Here is a 26,701-nt window from a genome sequence, read left to right as displayed (position 1 = left end):
AAATTATCTTCAATAATTTATAGCCCTTATACTCGCACACTGGTAGCTTCTGTTCAGCTCTTCTATCATATGAATTTGCCTCTATTTCCCGTTAGTGTCTTGCGAAGCTTATTCTTGTTTTTTTCCAATCCATCTTAGTCTAACTTACAGTTTTAAAGACTCAAAAGATTGTGTCACTTTGGCTGACACAACAAAGACCGTCATATCACCATATTGCCTCTCTTCTCCCCATAACAGTATAGGCGCTACTGCATCGAGTGTGACAATGGGAATGGTTCCAACCATAAATCCGCAAGCTGGTCTTGAAGCTGGTCTTGAAACCATCGTACAATTCTCCCTAAATTATGTGATACTTGGATGTGGAGTGCTGTTCGTAGCTTTTCTCCAATGTGGTTGCTGGAACTTGGCAGCAGAGCACCAGGTCAGAGTGATTCGTACTCGCTTCTTCCGTGCTGTTCTCAGTCAGGACATCAGCTGGTTCGATGAGAAGACAGGCGGAGAACTAACCACCAGGATATCAGAGTAAGTTCCAAACTTTTAGCAAATTAGTCACTGCAAGAAGATATATTCTTCCTTTTAATCGTAATTTCATAAAGTAGCTTTCTGCCTTTCAATTGGTTTCAAAGTCAGAAAATGAATGAAAATCCACCCCAAAATAGCATTAGACAAACTGACTGATTAATTCCGTTACCCAAAAAATTAAAACAGGCACACTTTTTGTAGCATAGTGTTTATTAAAGATGCTGCCAATTGTGACAAACTAGACATATAAATGAAGGTCTGTGCAAACTGCCGTTTAAGCTGAGAGTGAATCAACGTGTCATAGGTAGTGTTTATAAATAAAATCTATAGAAAATAGAATATGAATATGAAATTTCCATGACAAACAAGGATGGAGGTGAATACCCAGATTATCATTTCCCCCCCCCCCCCCCCTCAACAGACACTGGCACAAATTTATCAATACTTCAGTGGGATCAAGTTTGTGATGTCTTGCAGTGTGATATATCATGCAGTGAGTTTTGGCAAGATTCAGTGATAATTTTCTATATCTAAATCAGTTTGACATCAGCTCAACCTCTATGTCACTTTCATCAGAGCGGATATCATTATCTTTGAGTAAAATACTTATATCGTCCGCAAAGATGTTGTGGAAGGTTTGTGCTGATGAATTTGATACACTGTCATTATTTCAGTAATGTACAAAAATACAACATAACTTTGAACATTTCTCTTCCACCTAGTCTTTTGACCCGTCCCGGCCTCCCTGTCTCACCCTTCTCCCTGGTCTATTAATCCCTCCCACCTCCCCTCAGATATGGGTGAATGAAGAAGTTGGTGGTGATTTGGAAAAAAGCAGGTAAAATTGGTGCATGAAAAAACTAAGATTGGCCAATTGGAGTGTGACAAATTGGAAAGGACAGTATAATCTGGAAGACAGTTAAGTTTCTTGGCTCCTTAACACCCAAAAAATGATTTTCTTTTCCCCTTCTAATCTGACTTATCTGATTATCTCATTTTTTCCTTTAATAGTGATATCAACAAGATTCGTTCTGGGACCGGGAGCAAGATAGGACTCATCCTCCAATGCTGCTCAACATTAGTTGCTGGACTCACCATAGGATTCCTGAGAAGTTGGCGTCTGAGCTTAGTCATCATGGCAGTGTCGCTCGGCCTGATCGTACCAGTATTTACAGTTTCTGCCATCGTAAGTAGATCTGTGTTGTGTTTTGGATTTATTTTCAGATAATAGATCCCTGCATCCAAAAGTTGACCTCTGTCACAAAACAATTCCGCTGTTAGATATACTATGAGTGACGCAAACGTGTGGTCAGATGGGTTGTCACTCGGTCCACATGGAAGATCCCGCGTCGCGGTCCTGGAAGTTTGCGGACTGCCGATCTAGACCATCAGTAATCCTACATAATATTCTTCAGCTAATGGAAAATGAAGTTGTGAAGGAAGTTTGTTAAGGAAGTTGTGAAGGGTGTGTATCATTCAACCATTGATTGATTGATTAATTAATTATTTAATTGCTTTATTCATATTCTCTATTTATTTTTGTTACAGCTTGTCAAGAATTACACACAGGAGGCACTTGATTCATATGCAAAAGCTGGTTCTGTGGCAGAGGAAGTGCTGTCGTCAATGCGGACTGTAACCGCTTTTGGTGGGGAGAGCAAAGAGCTTGAAAGGTATTTGTTCTAACAATGTTAATCCATTGTTTTGTTTCCTCCGATAATTATTATATCAGGTTGACATTGTACATCAAGGTCCAACTATACAACGCTACTTGTAAATTGAAAATTTGAGTTGTCGAGATGGTTTGATCAGAAATAAAGCAGTATTTTCCCTTATTGTTAAACGAAATGAAACTAAATTAAAAAGAAACAAACAGTTGGAATCAATGTCTATTAATCTATCAATGTATCAATCTTTCAATCGATCTTTCAATGTATCACTGTCTATCAATGTCTATCAATGTCTTTAATCAGTGAATGAGATTTTATCCTCCGGTTCCATTATATCCCTCTTTTTCTTCTTTAAAAAAAAGGTATCGATCAAATTTGGGAGCGGCAAAGATTGTAGGCATCAAGAAAGCGGCCGCTGAGTCAGTTTCTCTGGGGGCGCTGTTCTTTGTTATTTACGGGGCATATGCCGTCGCTTTTTGGTAGGTCTTGCCTTCTTCATGAGACAAAATAATTGACAGAGCTTTGGTATTTTTGAGCTTGACACTTTTTACACAGATGAATGCGATCAAGTGGGTCCACTGCTGCTGTTCAGTTTGGTTTGTTTTGAATGTAATTTGGAATAATGTGATGAAGAATGTGATGAAAAAGCAGCGATTAAGACCAATACTAGGTTTGTGCTTTGTTTCATTAGTAGTCAACTGTTCATTTGCTTTTTGTTGTGTCATGAGGAAAGAAATTTTTAGCAGAGTGCAGCTTTCTCCTTCTTATTAAAATTTGTGAATAGTTTTCAGACTTACAAGCTGGGTTATTTATTTATTTTATTTTTTATTTTTTTTTTATGTCTTCCAGGTATGGTACTATCCTGATTCTTGATCCAAAAGGGACACCACTCTCTGCTGGAGGTATCCTTATTGTGAGTTCTCTTTTATCTATTGATGAGATAATTTATTACATAGTTAAAAAAAGGAATTCTACCTACACAAACATTGTGCAGTATGAAATGAAGAAAGGGAGAGAGAGTAATTCCAAACTTTTTGGGGAAATATTCCCTGGTGGTAAACTCAAAACATCATCATTTTTGTCAAAGAGAACATCGCTTTTTTTCATTCATGTAAAATGCAGTACAAAAGATCTTTGGAGGGCATCCTAATGACAAGGTACCAACATTGTTGAATGAAACAGGAATGACCTCGGCTCACATTATATCATTTTAGTTTTCTATAACTGGATTTACTTACCCCTCCTGGAGAAATGGGTGCTGACCAGTTTTGTTATGGTAATATACAGGGCATTTGAATATCCTTTGTAAATGGGGAAATGATACCTACTGTCCTTTACAAACAGGCTTAAACAGTATTTCATATCAACAGTTTTGACATCAGTTGTAAGCTATGGCGTATGGTAATTTTAAGAAACTATTTGAAGGAACATTAAATGTAAGAACCGAACATATTTTTGGTGAAAAATTGTCAATGTTTTGTTTTCAAGTCGGTTCAGTTTTGTCTATTAAAAAATGATTACCATTTGTCAACAGCAAACGTATTTGATAATAATGCCGCGATTGTTTGGTTAGAGAAATTTTCTTAAGCTTTCTTGATGGATGAGGAGTTCTGATGGATTTTTCTGTCATTTTCTGCAGACTTTTCTGGCTGTTCTCTTTGGAAGTTTCTCTTTGGCCCAAGCAGGTCCATATTTTGCAGACTTTGCATCCGCTAGAGGAGCTGCATTTGCCATATGGGAAGTCATTGATCAAGTAAGCAAAGTCAAAGATATTTTTTCCGTTTTATTATCTTGTGGACATATGTTATCTATTGAAGATTTGTGACATTTAAATCTCATAGATTATAGACTTTAATTTCTTGACTATCACCTGTATTGTCTTTTGAACTCTCATTCATCATTGATTAATATTGGAACTGGAAATATGTCTTCATTGGACATTATTGTGAATGCTATGTTTTCCACTTGGGATTATCTCAGCAGATGCATGAAACAGTAAAGTTCCCTTTAACTTTAAACTTGTAGCGAGAAATCCTTGATTTTTAGATACCACATCGCACAACGCATATTCAGTGTTTTCTATTCTGTAGATAGAAACTGCTCATCCCCTAGAATAACTGTTAAGTTTGATTTCTTTACAAAATGTCCAATCGGTCCAATTTAACTACATGTCTGAAATATGCTTGTCTCTCAATAAGTTCTTAAGTTTATTTTTCGCTTCAGTTATATTTACCTACACTGGCTTTTTTTGCAGTAGTTACTGTAAGCAGTTTTGCCAGCAGTTTTTTTCTCTCTCTTTACTTTCTTTGTCTGTTTGTTGCTATTCTCAGGTTCCAGTGATTAATTGCTTGTCAGATAAAGGCTTGAAGCCAGCAGAACTCACTGGACGGATTACCTTTGAAGACATTCAATTTGTGTATCCATCCAGGCCGGACACACATGTAAGTATTCAGCTAGGAATGCTAGCAATGGTTTTGACCCAAGCTTGATATTTGGCTATGGAATATATTTTATCTGTCATTCATTTGCCCTCATTTTACTCCCAATTAACAATGAATTGATTACATAGTAACCATACTTGTCTTCAAGACAATTCATAATGAGAGGCTCTGCCTGACATAGATGTGCTCCAAGTCAATGTTCAAAGAATACCTTGTAGGTCATCTAATATTTCCCTCTTCTACTCTTGTGTAGCCCAGAGCTCACTGAGTTACCTTATGTGACAGAGCAATGTTCTGATTATTGCATCAAAAAGTTAAGGAATAGACTCCAAGAAAAATAAAAAGAACAGTAAGATTGAAACGTTCAAGAATCTCCTGAAAGCACACCTGCATCAAGACACATCTCAATACTATCTTGTGCTTCATGGCCTCAGAGCTTCCCGTAAATGCTATTGATTATTTGAGTTATTGATTGATTCATTCATTGATGTGAGAAAGAAAGCTACATTGGTTAACCATGTTTTCTTTCTTAGAACCATGTATTCCTAATTCATTTATTCATTCTGAAATTTGTGAAAATACAACACTGATTTCTACACTTTTTAGGTTTTACAAGGCTTTAATTTGGAGGTCAACGTTGGTCAAACAGTCGCCTTAGTCGGGAGCAGTGGCTGTGGAAAGAGTACAACGGTGGCATTGATGCAAAGATACTATGATCCAGTATCTGGATCGGTAAGTATGCTTAGGCGCAAGGGCATAAATCGGGCAAGTTTTGAAGCATCCAAGAACTCCTTTTTCGGAATATCATTGCTCAGTGTAATATGATATGTCTTTGCCTCTAAAAAGTAGTCAATTTTCCTTGAAAAATTCTTAATGCAATTTTAAATTATTAAAGTCAACTAGCAGTGATTTATGAATTTCATCTGATTTCTCTGATGAGGTTAACTCAGTGGAAGAGTATAAAGTGTTGCATAACAGGCAATATCTGTTGAAAGTTGGAGCTATCATTCCCTTTGATAAATGATTGAATTACCAATGGAAAAGATAAAGGCTTCGGTCGAACAGCTGTCTATCACCATGTGATGTTGCTGGGTACTTTCATACTTTCGTAATATTACAGTCCTAAATCAGTCAGTATTAGATCGATTTTAAACACTAATCTTTGCTCTAGTCAAACTGGCTCGTCAGTTGTGACGTTAACATATTAACATACAAAATTTCTTACTTTAAACGCATGTATCTTCTTCTGTAATATAGAAAGATTGTATAGATGCTGTTTGAAGAGAACCCAATTGAATTAAACCAGAACATCAAGCAACCTTGTTTATGAATGGATAACATTTTTGGTTTTCATGAAAGACTGAAAAGATTGTTCCTTCCGACAAAGGTGTAAATAGTGATTACCATGAACATGTAAACATTGTAGACGATTGCCATCGTATCACTTTCCATTTGCGTAATATTTTATTTCCATTTAGGTGAAACTGGATGGCCAAGATATAAAAGATCTGAATGTGAAATGGCTGAGGGAGAATATAGGTGTCGTCAGCCAGGAACCGATCCTCTTTGGCACAACTATCGCAGAAAACATTCGATACGGAAGATTGGAAGTTTCTGAAGAGCAGATTCACCAAGCTGCAAAGGAAGCTAATGCATATGACTTCATCATGGAGTTACCAGAGGTATGAACCTGTAAATTAGAAACAGTTGCTGTAAATAGGACTGTATATGACTAACTAATTCTCTGCCTCCCATCCTCCACCCCTCTGCCTCCCATCCTCCACCCCTCTCTCCCTCTCTGCCTCCCCTCTTTTCTTCTTTCCTACGGTGAAAATATTTCAATGTTGAATGTTTGTCACTCCTAAAGATTATCAGCTGCTGTGTCAGATACCTTGTTCAATTTAAGGTTGATAGTTTTCTTTGTTGTAGGCAAATAGGAACAAAGGATTCTAGGAGAAATTTATTTTTCTTCAATATTAAAATCTTTAAAATAAATTTGTTGTATTTTGCGTTTCTCAGAAATTTGAAACCCTTGTTGGAGAGCGTGGAGCGCAACTCTCAGGTGGTCAGAAGCAACGTGTGGCCATTGCCCGTGCTCTGGTTCGTAATCCTAAGATCCTCCTTTTAGACGAAGCAACTTCTGCCCTTGACTCTGAAAGTGAAGGTATTGTCCAGGCTGCCCTAGAAAAGGTAAAAAATTGATCTAAATTTGATGAAACAGTAGATGCAGAAATTATTTCAATCGTAGCAACTTAAAAGGAGATTACAAAGGATTTTTGATATGTTTTTGGTTCCTTGCTTTAGCAAAAGGAACCTATGCAGTCAGGTTGGCGTATGTGTGTGTGTGTGCTTGGGTACGCTCTATCTCAATAAGGGAATGTTGGATTGAGGCCAAACTTGGACTATAGATCCGCCATATGGAGAAGGTGTGTATTGTTTTTGGTGCCCACAAAGGTCACCAAAGGTCAGTTATGGTCCAAAAACCGAAAATATTAAAACTGCAATAACTCCCAGTGCCAATGTGCGACAAGATTGATATTTTGGGACAAGTTGTGAACTGGTTAGGGGAGCATTTTCAAACTTAACGGTCATGTGATCCGAGGTCACCAAAGGTCAATTTAATGATAAAAAACTAGTATTTTTGCAATAACTTGAGAACGAAATGTCTGTTAGGGTTGGGAGTTGCCTCAATATAATCCAATTGTCGACCCGCATCTGGGTGACCCTTGACCTCAATTTGACCTCTGGTGACCTTTTCGTGTTTTTGGGATTTTTACAGTTTCGATGCTATTTTCAGATGTCAAAGGTACCTTCTGATCATAAATGTCAATAGGTTGACCCTGTGTGACCTTTATGTGCGAAGTTATATGGGGTCAAAGTTTTTCGGTCGGAGTTAGGATGGTTGTACAGACTTTTCGTTTTGTTTTTGGAATCAGGAGATTAAACTACATCTGAAACCAAGGTCAAAAGGTCAAAGGTCACATTAGAAAAAATGTGCTTATTTTGGGAGGAAACGAGCAAAAAAGAAAATGTTTGGTTTTGATGCTAGATTTGGATATCAAAGGTACCTTCCGATCAAAAATGTCAATTGGTTGACACCCGTGTGACCTTCGTGTGCGAAGTTACACGAGGTCAAAGTTAATTTTCAGACATTTAATGCAACAACTCCCAGTTCCAAGGTGTGACATGGTTGATATATTTGGACAAGTTGCAAATGGTATAGGGGAATATTTTCAAACTTAACGGTCATGTGATCCGAGGTCACCAAAGATCAATTAATGTAAAAAGACTAGTATTTTGGGGGTAGAAAATGGGCAAAGAAAAAAATGTTTGAATTTTTATAGTTTGATGCTCTAATTTAGGTCTCATCAACAGTGTTCGATTTTTCCGGTATCGCATCGCAAAATGCGATCCAAAACGACAAACTTGCGAGACGTTTCCAAATCAGCATCGCACATTGTGCCGATTTGTGCGATACAAATTCCTAGTCAGATTTGGGAGCAAACACTCAAACCTTAACTTACGAACTGTCGATCACAATGAAGAAGTTATAATTTATTGAGTTTATACTCAATGTACAACTTATTCACTTGACCGTATAGCGAAAAAAAACCTTGAAAAAATAATATCCTACCATAGTTAAGTGTAAAGCAAATAGCCTAACCACCTCGGCGGTTACGGATCTCACGTAACTAAAAGGTTCCCTGGCAACGTGCCAAAAAAATGTTAACAAACAGGTGTTACACAGGGGATGAGCTCACAGTTGTTGCGAAGGTACCTGTGCAAATTCGCAGCACATGTACCGTGGTACAGTAGTTGGGTATAGGGTTAAACACTGCAGTTGTAAAAATGTACGCATAATGCACGCTATTCATTGTTAGGCAGTCTAGAAACGGGGCTTTGCTGAACGTTCTTTGTTTCATAATATCGGAAGTTTTGTAAGTTGCACTTTTTAAAGATTGAAAGACAGATTAAATCTCTTTTCATTTTATAACATAATATAGCTACTTTAACTTGTCATTTTAAAATTTTCATCAGTTTCGTGACAATTTAAATAAAAAAAGTTGTCAGTATTTTGCATCCTCAACTGCGAATTTGTTCATCGCCAGACATCGCAAAAAATGACAACAATTTTCGGGGGCTTTCGCCCCCAGGATCCCCACGAGGGGTTCTACCCCATGACCCCACCATAGCCCTAAGACGGGCCCCTGGACACCACGCCTTTATGCTCGCATGTTACGCGTGCTAGGCAGGCGAACACCGGCGGGAAATCGGCAGTGTGTTCACAGGAAATTGAACAAGGTTTTCCAACACTGCTGAACTGTGCAGTTACTGTATGCATCATGTTCAAGGTTTTCACGGAGGCCTTTGAGGAAATGAATGGTTAGTACAGTGTATATATGCTGCACTAATGCTGTGTGTAGGCCAAGGTTCACGAAGGTCATTGGTTATATTTGCGCGCCGTAGACGTGTTTTTAGATGTTACGGAGAGTCAGGTTTCCATGGATATTAATAGAAAATGAATCTGAGTTTAACTGACGCTAAAGAAATGGATCGTCTTGGGCAGATTAACAAATCATTGCAAGTATAAATAAGTACAGGTAGCTCTGCTGTTAAAAAGAAAAGTTCAATATCGGTTTGCTGTTATCGGCAATTAGGCAAAATTTTACCGATACCGATATGCTGCCGATATTGCAAATATCGGCCGATACCGATATTGAAAACGATTATCGTAGCAACACTAGTATAAATAATAATAATAAACAAACATTTTCTAGTTAATACATTAATCGCCAACATTTGGTTCGTTTTGCGTTAATTTCAAAACTGCTATTCAATATTGGGGAACTGCTATGCAACAAAAATATTGTTTAGCAATTGTCGAAATTTGTTGCTATGCAATTTTTTGGCCATAAGTCGAACACTGCTCATCAATCAAAAATGTCAATAAGTTGACCCAAGGTGACCTTTGTATGTTAAGTTATATGAGGTTAAAGTTAATTTTCAGACATTTAGTGTAATAACTCCCAGTGCCAAGGTGTTACACAGTTGATATTTTGAGACAAGTTGCAAATGGTATAGGGGAATATTTTCAAACTTAACGGTCATGTGATCCAAGGTCACCAATGGTCAATTAATGATAAAAAACTAGTATTTTTGCGATAACTTGAGAACAAATTGTCTGTTAGGGTTGGGAGTTGCTTCAATGTAATCCAATTGTCGACCCGCATCTGGGTGACCCTTGACCTCAATTTGACCTCTGGTGACCTTTTTAGTGTTTTGTGGATTTTTACAGTTTCGATGCTATTTTCAGATGTTAAAGGTAACTTCTGATCATAAATGTCAATGGGTTGACCCCTGTGTGACCTTCGTGTGCGAAGTTATATGAGGTCAAAGTTAATTTTCAGACATTTAATGCAATAACTCCCAGTTCCAAGGTGTGACAAGGTTGATATTTTGAGACAAGTTGCAAATGGTATAGGGGAATATTTTCAAACTTAACGGTCAGGTGATACAAGGTCACCAAAGGTCAATTAATGATAAAAAACTAGAATTTTTGCAACAACTTGAGAACAAATTGTCCGTTAGAGTTGGTAGTTGCTTCAATGTAATCCAATTGTCGACCCGCATCTGGGTGACCCTTGACCTCAATTTGACCTCTGATGACCTTTTCTGGTACCTTCTGATCATAAATGTCAATGGGTTGACCCCCATTTGAATTTTTACAGTCATGCTCTATTTAGGTCTCACCGATCAAAAATGTCAATTGGTTGACCTCCGGGTGACCTTTGTGTGAAGTTACATACAAGTTCAAAGTTAATTTTTTGACATTAAATGCAATTAAATCTCAATGCCAAGGTGTGACATGGTTGATATTTTGGGACAAGTTGTGAACGGGGTGGTGGAACATTTTGAAACTTAAAGGTCATGTCATCTGAGGTCACCATTGTTATCATATCTGTTGACACGCTTGTAGGTCTCTTATATTTCTTACATTTTTGACGCCATATTTAGATCTCAAAAGTGCCTTTTGATAAAAAATCCGATCACATTTTGTGATCACAAAAGTGTTGGCTATAGTGTTGGTTACTTTATGGGAACATGTAGGACCACAATTACTTGGACTATTTCAGCCCAATCTTGCTTGATAATATTATGTGTATTGTCATATACCCCAAGCAAGGAACCGTAGTGCCCTTGGGCTCTTGTTGTGCACCAGATCAGTAAATAAATCTCAATGGGTATGAGTTACAAGTAAGGAAAGGTTTTTGGTTTGTTTTAATTGGGAGGAATTTTCTTTTCCCATCTCGTTTACTCACATATAATTGTCAATACAAATTTCTAAGCCACTTTCATGCTCAGCAAAAAACAAAAACAATGTTTCTTTACATAAAAATTGATACTGCATATCATACAAGAAAGAATTATAAGAATTAACATAAATAAACGTGGAAAAACATAGTTCTTTAAAACTTTTCCAAAAAAAAAGAACTGTGTTGACTGTTCTCATATTAAATATACTATTTCTAGAAAGGAGGCAAACTTAACTTTACTGCCATAGGTATAGAATCTGTTTGGAAGAATCTGATCTAAAACCCTTAGTAAAATATGGTACTACCTCTTTCATTTTACATTTCCAAGGTTCAAGCTGGTCGCACTACCATAGTTATTGCTCATCGTCTATCAACCATCAAGAACTCTGACAAGATTTGCGCCATCCAAAATGGAGTGGTCGTCGAGGAAGGGACCCATGCTGAGCTGATGGATAGACCCGATGGGGTAACTACTTTTGTGAAATTCATTAGCTGGCATCTAATTAATATTTTAAGAAAAAACTTTGTCATCTGGCATCAACTATAATGCTATGTGCACTGTTTATTGTCAAAATAAATGGGTTAAAATGATGCTATTTGTTACTCACGTAAAGACATATAACAACACAAAAATTTGTGAAAAATACATTGAATGTCTCAAATTGACGCTAGTTGCAACAGTTTATATTTCTTTTTTAAAAATGTTTTGAGAAATGTTTGATATAGATCCAGTGAAGGGACAAAAAAAATTGAAGAAGAAAAAAAAGTGTGTTATTGTGTTGTGCAGCAATGTTTTTTGAAAGTAAGAAATATTTCAAGGAATATTCAAGTGACACATGAAACATTTCCGAATAATAAGGTAAAAACCAATCTCAAATTACTCGACAAATTTGGTTGTAACTTGTATGAAGAAGCTTCATTACTCCAGTACTGAGGTGGATCACAGCGGGTAATTTATGATGTCATCATGGCACATGTTCTTTGAATGTTTTACCATCCTATTGTTGATGCGTCCTTGAAAATGTGCTTACGAGTATGTTGCAATGTGATGACTTTAATCACTGGTTAGATATCATGAAGTATATTATAATAATGTGTGTTTTTTTGTTGTTGTTTTGTTTTCATGAAGTATTTCATAAAAATATGTGTTTCCTTCTTGTTTTTTGTTTTGTGTCATACAATAGGTGTATGCTCAGTTGGTTAAACAACAGCAGACAAAGGAAGTCAATGAAGCTGAAGACGAAGCTAAGGAAGAGATCACAGATGATGAGGAGGATGAGGAGGAGGGAGAGAAAGAGCTAACGGAAAAAGAATCCTTGGATAAAAAAAGATCATCTTCCTTTAAGATGAAGAGAGTCGATTCTCGTGCCTCTGGTGGAAAAAGGCCATCCAAGAATCTCATGTCACAAGTATCTGTCAAATCTGAGGCTTCCGAACATGCTGTAAGTATATTCACAGTTTTTCTTCGAAACAATTTGAAAAAGAATTTGGATTTATGGGTATTTGTTATATGTGAAAAATCTTAGAAATGATGATTCACAGTCTAAACTGTAGAGGGTAGTGAATAAAGTGCCCAAAAAGTTTAAAATCATGGAAGAAAGAAAAAAAACTTCTTCAGCTACTAAGATTCTTTGAAGAATTGGAAACTAATGACAGCAAATACCACTCTTCATTGGATTTCTTCAAGTCATGTAGTCGTTGTAAGAGTTGATACCAGCATTGTTTAGCACTTCTTAATGCCAAATAAGGTGTAGTTAGCTGATTGCCCTCCTAGTCGACGATAATAGTAACATGACAATGTTTGTAGACAAAGAAGGCAAGGCTAGTTATAACTTTCATATATCATATAACTTTCATATATCATATATGTAGGACTGGTCTATTTTGACAGTTTAATGGTTTTTGTTCCTTAAAATATAATTGATTCATGGAAGGGGGGGGGGGGCTGCCTTAAAAGTTGTTTTTGTATGATAACATAAGAAGGTCTGGGATCTTGCTTTCCTGCATGGAGGTAATAAAGCCTCATTTAAGAATGGATGGTGGATCAAGAGCATTATGTAATTTGACCCAGTTTTCCCCAGACTAAACCCTGATCAAAATTTATATTGCATGTTCTTGCAAGATTTTTGCTTCATCTCCCCCCCCCCCTCCATGCCCTCCTTCAACAACATCCAATATAGTGGCTATTTATCCAAGTTAATATCGTCACGCTTTTGTGTCTGCAGGCTTCCAGCGGTACCCCTTTATTGGCAAGTATATCATAATGAGAGGCCACTGCATGTTGGCTATGAAGTTTGTGTAGTAGTGATGGTTCATGATAAATGTCCAAAGGGTCAATCTGTTCCCATTTTTCTTATGTTTGTAGATCAGAAAATGTCAGTGCACCTCCTCTTCTCTTTTCTTATTATTTATCATCTCATACTTTGTTTCTTTTAAGTTTTATTATGTCATATACTGATTACAACTTGAGTGGTTTGAGAACACATCAAACATGTTGTACTATTGTATCATAATCATATCACTTAAAGGGATATTCCGGTGGTACTTAAACATGGAAAAAGACAAATATTCAAACTATTAGAGTCACATTAGGTGGATTGTGATTTCATAATAGAAAGCTTTACTTTCCTATTATAATCCTCTTATTGAGTAATCCTGGAAACTAAAATGTTTGCATAGCTGTCATGGTTCCTTGTATTGAGAATTTCATCAAAATGCAACTTTTTGGTAGAAATATTCTTATTCTCCACTGTGAATAAGTGAGTCAAAAATAATATTATAAATGAAAACAGAAACATTTTTCAGCTGAATTACAAAGATGACATCACACACTCTGCTGTTGCCAGATGCATTCACAAAATAGGAACCAAATTTGAAATTCATATCTTCACTCTACGAAATGCTACAAGGATGTGGTTTTGACCTTTGCAGAAATCTTTCAGCAGTCTTTCTACTTAAGCAGTTAATACTTGTACTGGAATATCCCTTTAACTCATCATAATCACAATTGCACACTTTACATGGTATGGGTGAGGATTGGATTAGATTGTAGTATTTTCCATTCATGTTTACAGAAACTAACCAAAAACTATTAAAAAGGGGGAGTGGTAGTTTGGGGAGGGGTGGGGATGTGGGAGGTGGAGTAGACCGTTTGAGCCCTCTAGACCTCTGTACCAAGAATTATATCCCATCCACTGTTGGGAGCAGTTATTTTTTTCAGCTAAAAGTTATTTTGATCTACTTCTATTTCCCAAGTATTATTGTAATTCATTCGTGATTATGATTTAAACAATTTTGAAACTTGGGCTGTAACATGTTACATGAGAATATTAGAGAGCTTGGTAAGTGCTGGCATACAAGTGGGTGTGAGTGGAAGGTGGGGTGGGGGTTGGGGGCTGGGGTAGAAGGAGCATGGGGGATTAAAATACATATTTAATTTCCAATGACACTTGAGGATAATTTATAGAGTGGCTTAAAAAGTTAGGAAAATCCTTTGTGAGCATTTTTGATGTTTGTAGGTTCAGGATCTTGCTTTCCTGATGGAAGGTTATAAAGCCTCATTTGAGAATGGATGGTGGATCAATGTTGTTTGAAAGAGCATTATGTAATTAGACCCAGTTTTCCCCAGACTAAACCCTGACCAAAATTTATATTGCATATTCTTGCAAGATTTTTGCTTCATTTCCCCCCTCCCCTGCCATGCCCTCCCTCAACCCCATCCAATATAGTGGCTATTTATCCAAGTTAATATCGTCACGCTCTTGTGTCTGCAGGCTTCCAGCGGTACCCCCTTATTGGCAAGTATATCATAATGAGAGGCCACTGCATGTTGGCTATGAAGTTTGTGTAGTAGTGATGGTTCATTACAATTGTCCAAAGGATCAATCTGTTCCCATTTGTCTTACATGTTTGTGGATCAGAAAATCTCAGTGCACCTCCTCTTCTATTTTTTTTTTTTATTATTCATTATCTCATACTTTGCTTCTATTAAGTTTTAATATGTCATCTACTGATTATAACCTGAGTGGTTTAAGAACACATCAACATGTTGTACTATTGTATCATAATCATATCACTTAAAGGGATATTCCAGTGGCACTTAAACATGGAAAAAGACATATATTTCAAACTATTAGAGTCACAGTAGGTGGATTGTGATGTTATAATAGAAAGCTTTACTTTCCTATTATAATCCTCTTGTTGAGTAAAACCTGGAAACTAAAATGTTTGCATAGCTGTCATGGTTCCTTGTATTGAGAATTTCATTAAAATGCAACTTTTTGGTAGAAAGATTCTTATTCTCCTCTGTGAGTAAGTGAGTTCAATAATATTATAAATGAAAACAGAAACATTTTTCAGCTGAATTACGGAGATAATATCACTCACTCTGCTGTTGCCAGGTGCATTTATAAAATAGGAACCAAATTTGAATTCATATCTTCACTCTACGAAATGCTACAAGGATGTGGTTTAGACCTTTGCAGAAATCTTCAAGCAGTCTCTCTTAGCAGTCAATACTTGTACTGGAATATCCCTTTAACTCATCATAATCACAATTGTACACTTTACATGTTATGGGTGAGGATTGGATTAGATTATAGTATTTTCCATTCATGTTTACAGAAACTGACCAAATTCAAAAGGGGGAGTGGTAGTTTGGGGAGGGGTATAGAGGGGGGGTGTGGTGGAGTAGACCGTCTGTGCCCTCTAGTCCTCTGCGCCAAGTGTTATATCCCTTTCCCGCTGTTGGAAGCATATATTTTTCAGCTAAATGTGAGTGAAAGGAAATATGTCACAAGTTATTTTGATCTACTTCTATTTCCCAAGTATTATTGTAATTCATTTGTGATTATGATTTAAACAGACTTTTTGAAAATTGGGCTGTAACATGTTATATGAGAATATTAGAGAGCTTGGTAAGTGCTGGCATACAAGTGGGTGTGAGAGGGAGGTGGGGTGGGGGGGGGGTTGGGGCTAGGACAGAGGGAGCATGAAGAATTGAATTACATATTTGAATTTCCACGACAAGGATAATTTATTGAGTGGCTTAGAAAGTTAGGAAAATCCTTTGTGAGTAATGTTTGATGTTTGTAGGTTATATGGATTGAGGTTACCAACTTTTTCATTGGTTGTAGATGGGATGTGGATGATGGTATACCAGCAGTTGGGTAGTCTAGTCCCACCTCAAACTCTGCCTGGTAGTCCACCATTTCATAGAAATTATGTATACTTACTAAAAACACAGAATTTAACCACATTTACAATTTTCCTGTTTATTTACACAAATGGTCATAAAAAGTATTTCTTGTATGTTAAATTGCCACAAGCTTTCATCCTTTTAGATGTTGTCAATTCATTTCTTCACTCTGGTTGATGATGTTACCAAGCAGATAGTGATCTATATGAAGAATATTGTAATGTATGGGGTGTTGGCAATATTTGTTTATGTTTTAAAGCTATTCGTATGGTCTCTGTCTTTAATTCCTTTGTGTTTATCACAGTAAAAATTGCCGGCATATATGTGGACTGACCAAGTTGTAAAAGACATTGTGTAATGTATATTACAGCTCAAGGGTAAAAAAGAGGGTGTGAATGGATTATGTTGTTTTTGTTGTTTTCCAACACTAGCAGTTCATTTATGTGGGTTTGTTATCCAATCTAAAATAAACCAGAGTTAGTATGAACAGTGCTTAAAGCAGAAAGGGTCAATATTCTCATCCATCCGTATTTATCTACCACCTTAATGTGAAGGAACAGAGCATATAATAGACAATATTTAAATAATTAACTATTTAAATATAAATATTAATATAATATAATATTTAAATATTTAAATGTTAAATTTTTTAATTTTTTAATTTTTTTAATTTCAATTTTTTAATTTTTTAATTTTTTAATTTTTTAATTTTTAAATTTTTAAATTTTTAAATATTTAAATATTAAATATTTAAATGTTTAAATATTTAAATATTATGATGATGTTGCTGAATGATTTATTCTCACTGACTTTTCCTCAGAATGAAGACAATGATGAGGAAATTCTCCAGTATTTCAGTTGGGGAAGAATCATGAAAATGAATGCATCCGAGTGGTACCTTATTGTCATAGGTTTCATTGCTGCTGCATTCAACGGAGGAGTGCAACCTGCCTTTGCCATCATCTTCTCAAGAGTACTCAGGGTGAGTTACAGGCCTAAATTTTCACTAAGTTTTGTCACTTGTTTGAGAAATATCTAACGGCTAAACTCAAAATTCCTGCTATTACCTTGAACTACATCACACATCAGTGACTTTACAGGCTTTAAGAGGGGAGCAGCACTTAGCCAGAATTTCAATGTCCAGAGTTTGAAGCCAGGCATGAAAGCAGGCGCATAGCCAATGGGGGGGGGCGAAGGGGGCAGCCGCCCCCCCTGAGCATATTTTTTTTGGTATGTTTTTATGATATCGCTAGTACTTTCAAAAGAGAAAATGCTAAGATGCAAGTTACAAGGCCTGGGAAGCTCCATTTCCAGCGATCTGGGAGGCATTTTCAGCCAAAATTTTCTTGTACGCTTCGCGCCAACCATGGTGGTGCTACGGTTTGATAGTTTGCAATGCCATATATACGGCTCTGATAGTTTGCCTACAGTTTCGCCCCTCTCTTGACAAATTCCTCGCTACGCGCCTGCATGAAAGAAAACTGAATCATGGTAGTTAAAGTTGTTCCTGGTTGAAGGAAGAGAGATGTGGCCAGGTCTTTGAGGGTTTCAAAATGAAGACACAGATTAGGCAGATGTATTATAGTTCAGGGTGCTGACACCCTCCCCTCCACAGGACAGACATAAACAAACTTATGTGCCTTCCCTCTACCCAAAACAATTCATCCGAAAAAGAAGTACAATACGTCAAAGAATTATGTAAACGAGGTTCAAAGATGCATCTGGTAGATGTGATACACACAGCGTTGTACCTGTTTGCTAGTTGCAGATAGTTCAAGCACCTCTGTCACAGAGGTGGAGGGCAAAGGTCAATGTAGTTCAAAGGTCAACTTGGCCTTAATTGTACGAACAATTGTATTTGCGAAATCCTACACCGCAACGTCCGTTCAAGTTAAAACTAACTGTGTGGACAAATGGCATACCCTTTAGCAAAATTAGGATGCCAAGAGTAAAAGTAAGACAGAATCTACACGGATTGCCCTCCTGTCTGGTTTGTATCAATGGTCTTGTTTGTTTCTATTATCTATAACAGGTTTACGGCGGTCCAACGGAAGAGATCTGGGATGGCATTACATTTTTCTGCATTTTCCTGGCTGTTCTCGGTGTGGTAGCTTTATTATCGAATTCTATTCAGGTAAAGGACAAAGTAGAAATGAGAAACTCAAGATTTAACAATGGGATAATAGAAATTTGTTGGATAATTTAAAGGATGAAATTATCATTTTAAGACTGGTATGCTAAACAGTGTTTGATGTCACCAGATTCTTTTGTATGCTTAGGGTGCTGTAAAAAGACCATGATATTTCCAAAAGTAAATAAACCTTTTTGATTTGGGGAGGAGTGGGGGGGGGGAGGGGTTGGGAATCAATTGGGAGGAGTGATAGGGGAAATGTTAACAAGCATATCTATAAACTAGGCTATGATAAATACTGAATGTTTGGAATATCATGAGTAAGTATTGGTTTCATTTTCAAGTTTGCTATCTTCCAATAGTCTTTGGACACAATGGAAGGTATTAAGGCAAGGTGTGCTGTCATGTGTCAGTGTGTTAAAAGAGTAAAACTACTTTCTTTTCTTCAGGGCGTAATGTACGCAATTTCTGGAGAACGATTGACCGAACGCTTGCGGTACCAAATGTTCAAGGCTATTCTCAGAATGGTAGGTACAGGTTCTTGGTCAATAGGTTAAGTGTTGTCCAGAGAAAACTTTGAATGCGTGGATATCACATTTTGAGGGTTGAATAAAGCTATAATCCATCCTTAAAGTAATAATGAATGTGAAAATAAGTATACTTGTGCATGATTAATTCATAGATTTATGCTCATGTTTAAAAGACAAATGAATATGCAAAGAACGGCTGATCAGGTCAGCCAGTTTGGGACAATTTCCTATAATACCTCTCTAAACTATACTCCAATATCATGCTCTCAAATTAGCACTGGTATTGTCAGTACAAACAGTTCCCAAACTTGATCTGATAGAAAACATGATATTCATACTGCTCGTACGGACAATACGAGTGCTCTGAAGCAGGACATGACAATACAGTTTAGAAAAAATGTTTCCAACTGGGTGATCAGGTAGCAGGTTGATTTTGTGGTAGCCTAGCAATAGCTGTCGCGTCAGTATACACGCACCTTTACCAAGGCCCACATTGGTTTGCATATAGGGATTGATGCAAAAGTGAAATTTTTTGTCATTTACTGCCAACAAAAATTACTAGTAAATCGCCCCAAATTTTTTGAGACGAAATATGTCAAATTTGTTCTAAATGTTTACTGCATGTACGCTTCTTATTTCCTGCAGGATATGAGCTATTTTGATGATCATGCAAACAACACTGGTGCTGTTTCAACCAGATTGGCAACAGAGGCATCTCTTGTTCAAGGGGTAAATCTAAATTATGAAACTAAGCCAACAGAAAATACAAAACTATGGTAGCAATTTATTGTCCTCTGTGATTTTTTCCGTCAGGTTTTAACATTTCAATATTCTGCCCAAACTTTGTAGTAATATGCACTAGTAATTGGATAACCCATCATATAAACTAAGAAATCGTTATTGTAACAATCATTCGGTTGCTCCTAATAAGAGAAAATTTGGTGTCCCACAAAATTAATGTACTTAATGTTCCATGTATTCCCTTGCAATCATTTCTGGTAGGATGTTGGCCTGCAATAAATTAGATAATCTGTTCAGGTACTTTGACTTCCCTTAATCACTCAACGTTGATACTGCAAAAGTGAAATATGTAGAATTCCCAGGGAAGAGGAGATCTCAGATACAGCATTGGACTTGGTTATTTTTTCCGTCATATACCTTGTTTTGAGCAATATTTGTTTTTTTTCTCAGCTAAATAAATTCAATAAAGAAGGACTGCATGGGCAACCTTCCTGAATCCATTGCTGTACAATGTTTTGGCATAACTCAATGCAGAATGCAGCTTTCATGTACGAACCTGTACTCAAGCAACTAGTGTAATGTTCCAATACTGGAATACCGGGAAGTTCACCACCAAAACGATGGTGCATTCAGCATTCAGCAGTGCACTGACAATATCTGTTGTTATATTTCCCAAAGCAACCAGCTGCTATACTGTTCCTTTTATCAGGTAACCGGTGTACGATTCGGTCTGGTCGCCGAGGTCTTCTTTAACATTGTTGTGGCTATCATCATCTCCTTCATTTACTCTTGGCAATTGACTCTCCTGGTCCTCGCCTTCGTTCCCTTCCTTGGTTTGGCCGGAATTATTGAGTGGCAGCTGTATGCGGGAGGTGAAGACAAACAACGAGTAGATCTGGAACAGGCAGGAAAGGTAAATATTAGATCGATGGATGTTAGAGTTGATCAAGTTTCTTTTCATTTATTGTAGCAATGTGCTTGCTTATATTGAATAGCATTTTGATATGTGCTAGTTGCCATTGTGAATTCTCTTATTTTTATCAATTTAAATCTGGTCCTTATTTCAGGTTGTTACTGAAGCTTCAGTGAACATCAGAACTGTACAATCACTGACGAGAGAGTTGACATTTTGGGATAAATATGTACAATTATTGCATGAATCTCAGACGTAAGTAAATCATTGTCATTTCTATGCTGAATTAAGGTGGCTGTTTTTGGTTTCTATGATAATTCGTAACCTTTGCATTCATGATACCGTATGCGTGTGTTTGTGTGTGTGCATTTGTGACGCCCAGCTTGTATAAATGATATCTCAAGAAGGGAAGGGAAGGTTGGACCAATTTCATATTTGGTGTGTACAAGTACCACATTGAGTACAAGAAGCATATTGTTTTCTGTGGAGGTCATAGGTCATCTGGGGTCACCAGGGGTCAAATTGTGAAAACCTTGTAAACACGATATCTCAAGAAGGGAAACTTGGGCAGACCTCATATTTTGTGTGTAGAAGAACCACATTGAGTAAAAGAAGCCTTTTGTTTTTGTAGGAGGTCAAAGGTTATTTGGGGTCACCAGGGGTCAAATTGTGAAAACATTGTAAACACGATATCTCAAGAAGGGAAACTTGGGTAAACCTCATATTTGGTATGTAGAAGAACCACGTTGAGTAAAAGAAGCCTTTTGTTTTTGTAGGAGGTCAAAGGTTATTTGAGGTCACCAGGGGTCAAATTGTGAAAACCTTGTAAACACGATATCTCATGAAGGAAGGTCAGACCAACTGCATAGCTAGTGTGTAGAAGTACCACATTGAGTTAAAGAAGCCTACTGTTTTTGGCAGAGGTCAAAGGTCATTTGGGGTCAACAGAGGTCAAATCGTGAAACCCTTATAAACATGTACACCGTCGCTATACATTACGTCAGATTCATGAAGAAAACTGCTCATGTTACATCATCGAAACCACAATGCATTTTTGCATTCTGGTTTTACATTAAAATCCATTCATTAAACAAGATTCCCTATTTATTAATACCCTTGCAGAAAGAGTTACGTGTCAGCTATGTTACAGGGGGCGACCTTTGCATTCTCGCAGTGCATCATTTACTTTGCATATGCCGCAGCTTTTCGATTCGGTGGTTGGCTTGTAGAGAATGGAAAGACTGACTTTGATGACGTCTTCCTGTAAGTATAATTGGAGTGTGTTTCACTCTTGACCACATCAGCTTTAACTCATAGTGGTTGATTTTTTATATTTAATTAGCAGACTAAAAAAGTATTTTGATTATTTCTATCAGGATTAAGTCATTTAAGTTAATTTATGTATTTAACATCAAAATGATGAGGAGAAGGAGGAGGAGGAGGAAAAGAGTTTAATGTGGATTTTCATGACTTATTGCATGGAAAATTTCTGGTTCTCTGATGCATGAGTATAGAATTAAGAGTTAGCGGGCAGGAAAATTTATGTTATACCGTCAATCCTTTATTGAACTTATCAAGATATGTTCATACCCATCAGTGATGCCTTTCATTTGTGGGCACTATTAGATTGTTTGTTTCACTTTCTTTTCTTGATTCTTGCAGGGTGTTTTCTGCCATTATTTTTGGTGCCTTTGGACTCGGCAGAGCTTTTGCCATCGCTCCTGACTTTGCTAAGGCTAAAATGGCCACTGCTCGTATGTTCATGCTCTTTGACACGGTGCCAAGCATTGACAAGTACAACAATGAAGGGCTTAAACCTGTAAGTATCCATGACAATAAAAACGTATGTAGTTGTTGTTTAGGGAGAAGCAAGAAGGTTTGTGGCATAAGGAGGAAAAGAGTTCGAAGTGGATTTCAGGACGTATTGCATGGAACATGTCTGGTTCTCTGATTCATGAGTATAGAATTAAGAATGAGTAAGCAGGGAAATTTACGTTATACCTTTATTGAACCTATCAAGATATGTTGTACCTGACTATCAAACTTCCCTTCAAGCTTAATTATGGATCAACTTCTGTTGACGATTCGTTGTCTCTCATAATATGTTGTGAAATGGCTCTAAAATGGGACGTTCTTTCCACAGGATGACTACGTCTCTGAAGTATCCTTCCAGAAGGTTCGTTTCCGTTACCCAACCAGGCCAGATGTTCCGGTCCTAGCTGGATTGACCATCTCGGTCAAGCCAGGTGAGACCCTCGCTCTGGTGGGCAGCAGTGGTTGTGGCAAGAGTACCAGTGTGGCCTTGGTCGAAAGGTTTTATGATTCTCGTTCTGGCGATGTGGTAAGTTACAAATTAAGCCATAAGCTGTTTCCCTAGATGAATAATTATTTTTCTAGTGTTCATCATAGTCCTACCAAAGAACAAAAAAGTGTTGCTATGGTTGATAAGCAGGAAGGCAGTCGTTATGACTGTTGTACCCCTTTGTTTTTTATCAAGTTTCAACCGACTTATTAAAAACATGATTATCTATGAACGATTGTATCATCTTATCCATCAACTCTTGATTACTTTCTTCACAGCTGGTTGGGTCTTATGACATCAAGATCCTGAACCTTCAGTGGTGGCGCCAGCAGATCGGTCTGGTATCTCAGGAACCGGTTCTATTTGACCGGTCCATCGCTGATAACATTGCCTACGGGGACAACAGCAGGAATGTCTCACAGGAGGAGATTGAAGCTGCTGCCAAGAGTGCTAACATTCACGATTTCATCGCCAGTTTACCCTTGGTAAGCACCACCATACATGTTTGTCTTGTAGAAGATAAGTTTTGAATTCGATGATAATTGTAACCTTTGCATTCATTACGGCATATGTGAGTAAAGAAGCGTATCTAGTTGGTCATTGGGGGACAACAGGGGGTAATGGGGGGTAGGATGACAACAGGGGGAACAACAATGGTCATGTAAGGTACATGTGTTCATATTCAGGAAGTGACAGCCCCAAAACAACCATGTGGCCTACAGCTCTTCAAAACCTAAAAAGCTTGTTTTTGGTTCTCATCTCATGAATATTAATAAGTGTGCATGCCTTAGTAAATCTTTAAAATGTCAAATTTCTCTGCAACGGTATGTCCAATTTAGTATATACTAAATACTTTGATGTATCTACCACAGCAACCACAAGATTAATCAATGTCATACTTGGTAGGTAGATGCCCTGTGAAGAGTAGATAGCTTTAGGTTCCTATTTCATGAATATTAATACATGGGCAGGCTTAAGGTAAAATTTGGTTCATACTGGGATGGTGATGTTGGTACATTATAAGCACATTTGCATGACATCTCCAACTTTATGTCATTAATATTCATCAAATTGCAAGGAATGGCTTTTAAACACAAGACAAGAACCAAATGTTTCATGGTTTTCATTATTGGCATATTAGGTTTGTCACACTACATTCATACTATCAATCATTTTTTTTTTGGGTACATATCATGAAAATCAATCAGTGAACATTAAAATTCTCAATCAGATATATCTGAAATAGTATGTTGATTTAGCGTTATATTAATACATGGATAATACAATGTAAGTATAGAGATACATTTTTAGCATGTTTATGAGATCATTAATGTTCATGCATTTATCCATTTTTATACTATGTTGCATGATGGACTTTGTCAACCTAATAATTGATACCTGGTTCAGTCCTTTATATGCTGCCATATTAGTCAATAGATAAATCCCTCTTCAGTTTGATGTGCAAGAAATACTTAATAATATTGATAAGAAAGATGGTCATCATCATGACATGTCTTTGCAATGACTTTACGTTTATTCAATCAACCTATTCTCCATCAGGGATACGACACACGGGTAGGAGACAAGGGAACACAGCTTTCTGGAGGACAGAAGCAGCGTATTGCGATAGCGAGGGCCCTATTGCGAAACCCAAGAATTCTTCTCCTTGATGAGGCCACTTCTGCGTTGGATACTGAAAGTGAAAGGGTAAGCTCAAGAAAGGGAATATTGTCATGAATAGATTCGTGCTTATCAACATTCATTAACACCTTGACAAATCATTTGCCATTGATACCTTTATTTCACTTTATTTTCATTACATAATCTACTTGTATAACATTTATTGACTTATTTTAGATTTGCTTGTTCAAATCTCTTTGTACTGTTTGCCAGTGTAACAAGTGGAGCATGGTTGTCCTATTAAGTTTATGCTATTTATTTAAATTATGAAAATAAGATGGCATGGAATGTGTGCAATCTCAGTATAGTTAGATAGGGATTCCTGTGCAATAAAGATTAATTTAATATTTAGTGTAATAGAGATAATAAAAAAGTGAATTCAGCCCTCTGACATTAAGTACATACCGTGCCAGCCTTATGTTTTTCTATATCTTTGTTGTACCATTTCTTTATAATCCCAGAAGTTAACACCAGTAGCTAGGCTAGAAATGCAATAACTGTTTATTAAAGTAAAATGATATTTCATTAATGTTGCGACAGAATGTGCCCAGAAGGTGTTCTATGACTGTGCTACGTATGTATTTCAACAGGTTGTCCAAGCCGCCCTAGACGAAGCCAAGAAAGGCCGTACCTGCATCACCATTGCACATCGTCTGTCCACCATCCACGATGCGGAGAAGATCGCCGTTATTAAGCACGGCAGAGTTGCCGAACTGGGTACTCATGAAGAGCTGATGGCTCTCAAGGAGCAGTACTACTCTCTCTATACTTCACAGTCACTCATGAAGTAAAAATTCTCAACAGAGTTGTAATCCAAAATGGATATCACTGAAACCACCAATGCCACTCTGCCCATTTTAACCTTTATCATTATTATTTGTTGTTTTTTTTCCTGTATTTCACCACGCTCATTTAATCTAAAATGTTGATGAAATTCTTTGGAGGCTGGGTTTTTTCTCACATAGGTGATGACATCAAGCTATGAGGTATTATTGCTATTGAACAGATGCATGAGCATTTTACATTTTGAAGGTCTCACATGACTTCACAAAAGTTTAACCCCTGGTCTTCGACACTCGTCAGTTCTTACACCAACACACTCTAAGTGTACACAATTCAGTAAAACTTGTTGTACAAGTTTCAAAATGGGTATCACTGAACCCCCCCAACACCACTCTGTTCATCTTAGCCTTTATTATTATTATTGTTTGTTTTTCTCATTCTAAAATGTTGATGAGATTTAAATTCCCTTTCCTTTTTTGGAGGGTGCTTTCATTCTCATGTGAATAATCCCAAAGATGACATTTGACCTATGAATAATGATTGATGTTAAACCGATGTATTCCCTTCAAAGAATTTGCATTTTAACGTGAACTTTATAAATTTAAAGCTTTACAGTCTTGTATCAAGGCCAAAGCTTTCTCACACGACTTTACAACAGTTAACACCTGGTCTTTGGTAACTTGGTCAGTTGTCACTCCCGGGGCAATACAGTGTGCCACATCTACACGTCCCATTTGGGGACACCCCATAGAATGTAGCCACAAACTGGGACTTGCAACTACATGTACAAGTTACCTCACAGGTCACCGTTCATGTACCTGGTTGAGGTGAGGCAAGGGAGCAAGGACTTGACCTGCAATCCTTAGATCGCAGATCCATTGATCCTCAACTATTTGATTACAACACGATCATGATCCGTTCTATTCGTTGTTGATTGGTTTGTGTCCTGTCGTAAATGTTCCCGTCCAACTATATTCTCTTTCCTTATTTATGACTTCTTCTAGTAATAGTACAATTGAGATTAGCTCAGACCTCACAAAAGTGAAACAGAGGACCAATTAGAAAGACTGAATATTTATGAGATCTGAATATGCATGATGACAGGACGTTTACAATTGGTTTCATATAACGTTACATATTATTAAACTGCTCAAACTCCATGAAGTGCAACCAGATTTCTTTGTAGATATATTCATCTCAGGCTATCTTTTCTTACTAATAAATTATTTCTTTAATCCCAATGATAATCTTCTGCACAGATAAATAAATAATCAATTGAGCAAAGGGCTGAAACAATGTTAGAAACACAATGTTTGTTTCATAACTATGCGTATAGTCATAGGCTTCATGAGACTATTTAAGACTTCATATTTTGTATATAGTTTAGTTTAGTAGAAAAAAAGGATCAGGAGGGACACCTAAGTCCCCATCAAGGACCCTATAGAGAGAAAAAAAAACTGAAGACACAAACACTCAG

At 37.1% G+C, this 26,701-nt stretch overlaps 1 protein-coding gene across 4 annotated transcripts in view; it reads left to right on the top strand.

The window, feature by feature from the left end:
• LOC139958341 (ATP-dependent translocase ABCB1-like) overlaps nucleotides 1-26,701 on the top strand; it is a 40,280-nt gene that overhangs the window by 12,519 nt on the left and 1,060 nt on the right. Inside the window, exons 5-30 of one of the 4 annotated variants that reach the window (XM_071955333.1) lie at nucleotides 238-522; nucleotides 1,534-1,708; nucleotides 2,071-2,195; nucleotides 2,555-2,671; nucleotides 3,042-3,105; nucleotides 3,832-3,945; nucleotides 4,523-4,633; nucleotides 5,240-5,365; nucleotides 6,112-6,315; nucleotides 6,653-6,823; nucleotides 11,276-11,413; nucleotides 12,132-12,389; nucleotides 13,173-13,196; nucleotides 14,721-14,744; nucleotides 16,965-17,126; nucleotides 18,177-18,278; nucleotides 18,725-18,802; nucleotides 19,451-19,534; nucleotides 20,256-20,459; nucleotides 20,614-20,714; nucleotides 21,582-21,722; nucleotides 22,122-22,278; nucleotides 22,603-22,800; nucleotides 23,040-23,246; nucleotides 24,322-24,468; nucleotides 25,032-26,701. The exon at nucleotides 25,032-26,701 is cut by the window's right edge and continues 1,060 nt beyond it. In XM_071955333.1, coding sequence (XP_071811434.1) covers nucleotides 238-522; nucleotides 1,534-1,708; nucleotides 2,071-2,195; nucleotides 2,555-2,671; nucleotides 3,042-3,105; nucleotides 3,832-3,945; nucleotides 4,523-4,633; nucleotides 5,240-5,365; nucleotides 6,112-6,315; nucleotides 6,653-6,823; nucleotides 11,276-11,413; nucleotides 12,132-12,389; nucleotides 13,173-13,196; nucleotides 14,721-14,744; nucleotides 16,965-17,126; nucleotides 18,177-18,278; nucleotides 18,725-18,802; nucleotides 19,451-19,534; nucleotides 20,256-20,459; nucleotides 20,614-20,714; nucleotides 21,582-21,722; nucleotides 22,122-22,278; nucleotides 22,603-22,800; nucleotides 23,040-23,246; nucleotides 24,322-24,468; nucleotides 25,032-25,232 — 3,718 coding nt within the window. In that variant the 3' untranslated portion in view covers nucleotides 25,233-26,701. The remainder of the gene's footprint in view (nucleotides 1-237; nucleotides 523-1,533; nucleotides 1,709-2,070; nucleotides 2,196-2,554; nucleotides 2,672-3,041; nucleotides 3,106-3,831; nucleotides 3,946-4,522; nucleotides 4,634-5,239; nucleotides 5,366-6,111; nucleotides 6,316-6,652; nucleotides 6,824-11,275; nucleotides 11,414-12,131; nucleotides 12,390-13,172; nucleotides 13,197-14,720; nucleotides 14,745-16,964; nucleotides 17,127-18,176; nucleotides 18,279-18,724; nucleotides 18,803-19,450; nucleotides 19,535-20,255; nucleotides 20,460-20,613; nucleotides 20,715-21,581; nucleotides 21,723-22,121; nucleotides 22,279-22,602; nucleotides 22,801-23,039; nucleotides 23,247-24,321; nucleotides 24,469-25,031) is intronic. The other 3 variants (XM_071955335.1, XM_071955334.1, XM_071955336.1) reach the window with 3 other exon arrangements.

This window comes from Apostichopus japonicus, chromosome 18, assembly GCF_037975245.1.
Source record: "Apostichopus japonicus isolate 1M-3 chromosome 18, ASM3797524v1, whole genome shotgun sequence".
Classification (NCBI taxonomy): Eukaryota; Metazoa; Echinodermata; class Holothuroidea; order Aspidochirotida; family Stichopodidae; genus Apostichopus; species Apostichopus japonicus.
This window is presented reverse-complemented; position numbering and strand designations above follow the sequence as displayed.